This window comes from Olea europaea, unplaced genomic scaffold (genome assembly GCF_002742605.1).
Source record: "Olea europaea var. sylvestris unplaced genomic scaffold, O_europaea_v1 scaffold1839, whole genome shotgun sequence".
NCBI lineage: Eukaryota > Viridiplantae > Streptophyta > Magnoliopsida > Lamiales > Oleaceae > Olea > Olea europaea.
In genome coordinates, this window is record NW_019236161.1 from 143,264 (window position 1) to 147,539 (window position 4,276).

General features: G+C 36.7%; 1 protein-coding gene across 1 annotated transcript in view; it reads left to right on the forward strand.

Moving 5' to 3' along the window:
* The window catches only part of LOC111378621 (kinesin-like protein KIN-14F), a 9,985-nt gene extending 5,709 nt beyond the window's left edge, over positions 1-4,276 (forward strand). The window contains exons 8-16 of the mRNA XM_023001852.1: positions 131-310; positions 611-717; positions 1,123-1,301; positions 1,415-1,579; positions 1,683-1,936; positions 2,486-2,649; positions 2,738-2,911; positions 3,120-3,823; positions 3,956-4,276. Coding sequence (XP_022857620.1) covers positions 131-310; positions 611-717; positions 1,123-1,301; positions 1,415-1,579; positions 1,683-1,936; positions 2,486-2,649; positions 2,738-2,911; positions 3,120-3,823; positions 3,956-4,106 — 2,078 coding nt within the window. The 3' untranslated portion in view covers positions 4,107-4,276. The remainder of the gene's footprint in view (positions 1-130; positions 311-610; positions 718-1,122; positions 1,302-1,414; positions 1,580-1,682; positions 1,937-2,485; positions 2,650-2,737; positions 2,912-3,119; positions 3,824-3,955) is intronic.

Consider the following 4,276-nt stretch of genomic DNA (forward strand, 5'->3'; position numbering starts at 1 on the left):
AAAGTGTTGGAAGAAAACCGGCTACTTCATAATCAAGTCCAAGACCTAAAAGGTGAGTTCTTTCAGATTTCATATATATTAAATCTGTGTATGGAAATGGGGTTAATTCAATTGAATGTTCTGTCTACAGGGACCATCAGAGTTTACTGTAGAGTAAGGCCCTTTCTTTCGAGGCAATCTAATGAGCGGTCCACAGTTGATTATATTGGAGAAAACGGAAATATCATGATTGTTAATCCCCAGAAGCAGGGTAAAGAGTCAAGGAAGGTTTTTACTTTCAATAAGGTTTTCGGGACAAATGTCACACAACGTATGTCCTTTTCGCAACTTATTTTCTTTTGATACGATATTGCTTCAATTTACTCAAGCCACCATTAAAATGCAACAAGTAAATTTTAAGCAAGCGGTAACTCTGTTCACGAAGTTGAAGTTAATAAATTTTTCTTTTTCATTGTTGCCAAATGATCATTTCTATGAAATATTACAGTTCTATCACTATCAGCAAATATTAGAAGAGCTCCATTTCCCTAATCTATACTTCCTACATTATAGACTGCAGGGTGTCAAGTTTCTGAACACTTCTCATAATGTTCTTTTTTAAACTTTGCAGAACAAATATATGCAGATACTCAACCATTGATCAGATCGGTCCTTGATGGTTATAATGTTTGTATATTTGCATATGGCCAGACTGGCTCGGGAAAGACATATACAATGGTAATGTGAAAGCAATAACAATTTTTAAATTGGTTGCTTTGAATAGGTTTTGTGACATTAGGCATATTTATGCTCAAACACTGTGCTTTTGGGATGCAAAATTTATGTTGCTTTCGAAAAAATAATGTTCAAGTTGATCTCTGCATCCTTGTAAGTCTCATAATTAACATCGTTGTACTCAACATTACACTCTTTTACTACAACATATTGAACTGTCTAAATTAGTTTTTGTAAGTTGGGTCTATATGGTGGCTGTGGAACAAGGCAATTAATTTCATAATGATTTGAATATAAAATCATACAAGAATTACAAGGAATGATTTGTTACACGACGAAATGATTTGTATTCTCAGGAAAGATTTTTCCAGATAAAAGGAATATCACACATATTTTCCATGTTTACAGAGTGGTCCGGACTTGACAACAAAGGAGTCATGGGGAGTGAACTATCGTGCATTGCAAGACTTGTTTAGCATTTCGAAGGAAAGAATGGATGCCATAGAATATGAGGTTGGAGTTCAAATGATTGAAATATACAATGAACAAGTGAGAGATCTGCTGGTCATTGATGGGACTAATAAAAGATATCCTAATCAAATTTCGTTCCTTATTTTATCTTTTTCATTGCATAACTTGATTAGCCACATTATGCATCTGTTTATTGGTTAGAGTTTGGACTAACCTTAATTATCTATACATTAGATATTCGTAACAATTCTCAGCTGAATGGTCTCAATGTCCCTGATGCAAGTTTGGTCCCCGTTAAATGTACTCAAGATGTTCTTGAATTGATGAAACTTGGACAAAGAAATCGTGCTGTTGGTGCCACTGCTTTGAATGAGCGCAGTAGCAGATCTCACAGGTGATTTTTTTTTCTTTGATCTGGAAGTTTCATCATTTCGGAAACTTTTATTAGATAATTATTATTTTTTAAAATAATCCTTGATTTTATTTCTTTGCTGCAGCATTTTAACAGTTCATGTCCAAGGAAAAGATCTGGTCTCTGGATCCAAATTGAAGGGTTGCCTTCACCTAGTAGATCTAGCTGGGAGCGAAAGAGTGGATAAATCTGAAGCTGTTGGAGAGAGGTTAAAAGAAGCTCAACATATTAACAGATCTCTGTCTGCACTTGGAGATGTCATTTCCGCTCTTGCACAAAAGAGTTCTCACGTCCCTTATAGAAATAGCAAGCTGACTCAGGTGTTGCAAGATTCTTTAGGTAATAGCTTATGCCTCTACTTTGGAAAAATTAATCGGTAGAATAAAAAATCCTAGGGCAAGGATTAGATAGTACTACATTATGGAGGAAGGAAAATAAGCTAAAATCTGGTTTATTATACTGAGTACTATGTACCAAACACGCACTCTGTAGACTGTATGGGAAAATTTTCAATCTATAAAGGACAGTTAACATGGCTAAGCATATTATAAGCTATTTTGATCCAAAACATTCAGATTAGTCGACTAGCTATAGAGTTCTCTAGAATTAGAAAAAATAGAAACCCTTTTGTAAGTTTATTATTACTAGGTAAACTCTTAGCCTATGTTTGTTTCCCATTTTTAGCAAATGGGAATGCAGTTTTAGACCGTTGGTTTCCTGCAATTTTTACAAATTGTGAGAGGCCAGTCAACAAAAAGGGCTTGGTGGGACCCATAAACAGCTTGATTTCTTCTAAAATGGAGAAAAAAATGGCCAACAAACATGGGCTCAATTTATTCACTGTGCTGCTAAACATTATAACCTTGTTCTTTGTCATCTTTTTTGCAGGGGGGCACGCAAAGACTTTGATGTTTGTGCATATAAACCCTGAGGTTAATGCTGTCGGGGAGACAATTAGCACATTAAAATTTGCGGAGAGAGTTGCCTCAATTGATTTGGGGGCAGCACAATCTAACAAAGAAACTGGTGAAATCAGGGAATTCAAAGAAGAGGTCTATTTTTCTTCACTTGCTTGTTTAATTTGTCATTGTCTTTTTCATTTAATCACTTACAGTCTTCAATTTATCATGGTTCATTAAGATTTCAAATATTAAGTCAGCATTGGAGAGAAAGGAGGCAGAACTGGAGCAATTAAAAAGTCGAGCAAATACCCGAGGCAATGTATCACCTCTTCGTGTACAAAAATATAACAACCATGCCACTTTGAAGCCTGAGACAAGTCAACAACATGCTGATGCCTCTCAAAACTCAGAGGTAACTAAAGGGGAATCGCATTAAGACTCGATAGAAAAACTCAAAATTTAATAGGAATTTTAAAGATCGTAATATTCCATTGAATTCAACATAAATTGTGATTGTTTTGAAGTTCAGAACAATTCAAGACTTTCTCTCAGTTACCTCACTTCAGACTCATTTGAGAAACTAAAGTTTCTAGTTTCATCTCATTCTTACTAAATTTCAGCTAAGAAGCAGCTCATCGGATAAGCAGAGAAAATCCCGGCTTCCATCTAGGTTCACAGACAAGGATTTTGTGCCAAAAATGCCTTTCCTAGCTGAAGAGAGATCAGTGTCTACTGTTAAGCCAAGATCCCCGTCCCCTCCACCGAGGAGATCATTATCAACTGATAGAGGTTCCTTCATCAAAAGTAGAATCAAGTCTGATACACTTGAAAACCCACCCGTCATGAAACTACCATTTTCAGTCAAAGTTTCGGTGGATAAATCTGTCTCCAATAAGCATGCTATTATCTCATCAACAGCAAAGGCACGTCTATATCAGGGTTCTCGGGAGCCTCCAAAGGCAGATGACATTGCTGATGTATTGTGCAGCCTTCAGAGGGTCACATCTCGGAAAGCTTACCCAGAAAATGAAGAAGATCGATTTAAGCAAGAGCTTAATGTACAGCAAGGTGGCATCAGAAAGGGCAAACCCGAAAATAAGGTCAAGACTAAACATCTGTTGTCTTCAAAAATTCACAAGTCAGACATTACAGAGACATTGCTTTCGGATGTGGATAATGGGAAAATGTTGGAGAAGACTCGAAAGATTGAATTTTCAGATCCCGAAAATGAGCATGGTCCTGATAAGTTGCCCGTATATGGTACTACTCGAGTGAAAAAACTTCACTGGAACATCCCAAGGAAGTCTCAAAATGTTGAACCAAGGTACACCAGCAATATTTACATTAAAAACTACACTCTGATGCAATCCATATTGATCTTTCTGAGACTCTGTTCATGCAACCTTCTGTATTTTGGCAATCCTTTTAATTATGATTTACTTTATTTTTCAAGCAGAGAACCAACGAAGACAGTGGAACCTTTCCTGGCTGAAAGCCACGTCAATAAATTTTCCAATGAGAACGTAAAGGAAGTAAGCAAATCATCTTTGCCTGAAACCCGTAGGAGTCGATCCACACCTCGAGGAACCTTCAAGATTTTACCTTGAGTAACGAGTCTTTTATGAATAGAGGCTTGCTGGATTCTGGACCCCTGCTTGAATAGTCTTCAAGATGAGGATATTGAAATGAGAGGAATATCTGAGACCTGCGTTTTGGTTTCTTAACTAGCTTTACTCATACATGCTCCCAAGAAGATTTCTTGATGTGCATATGTAAG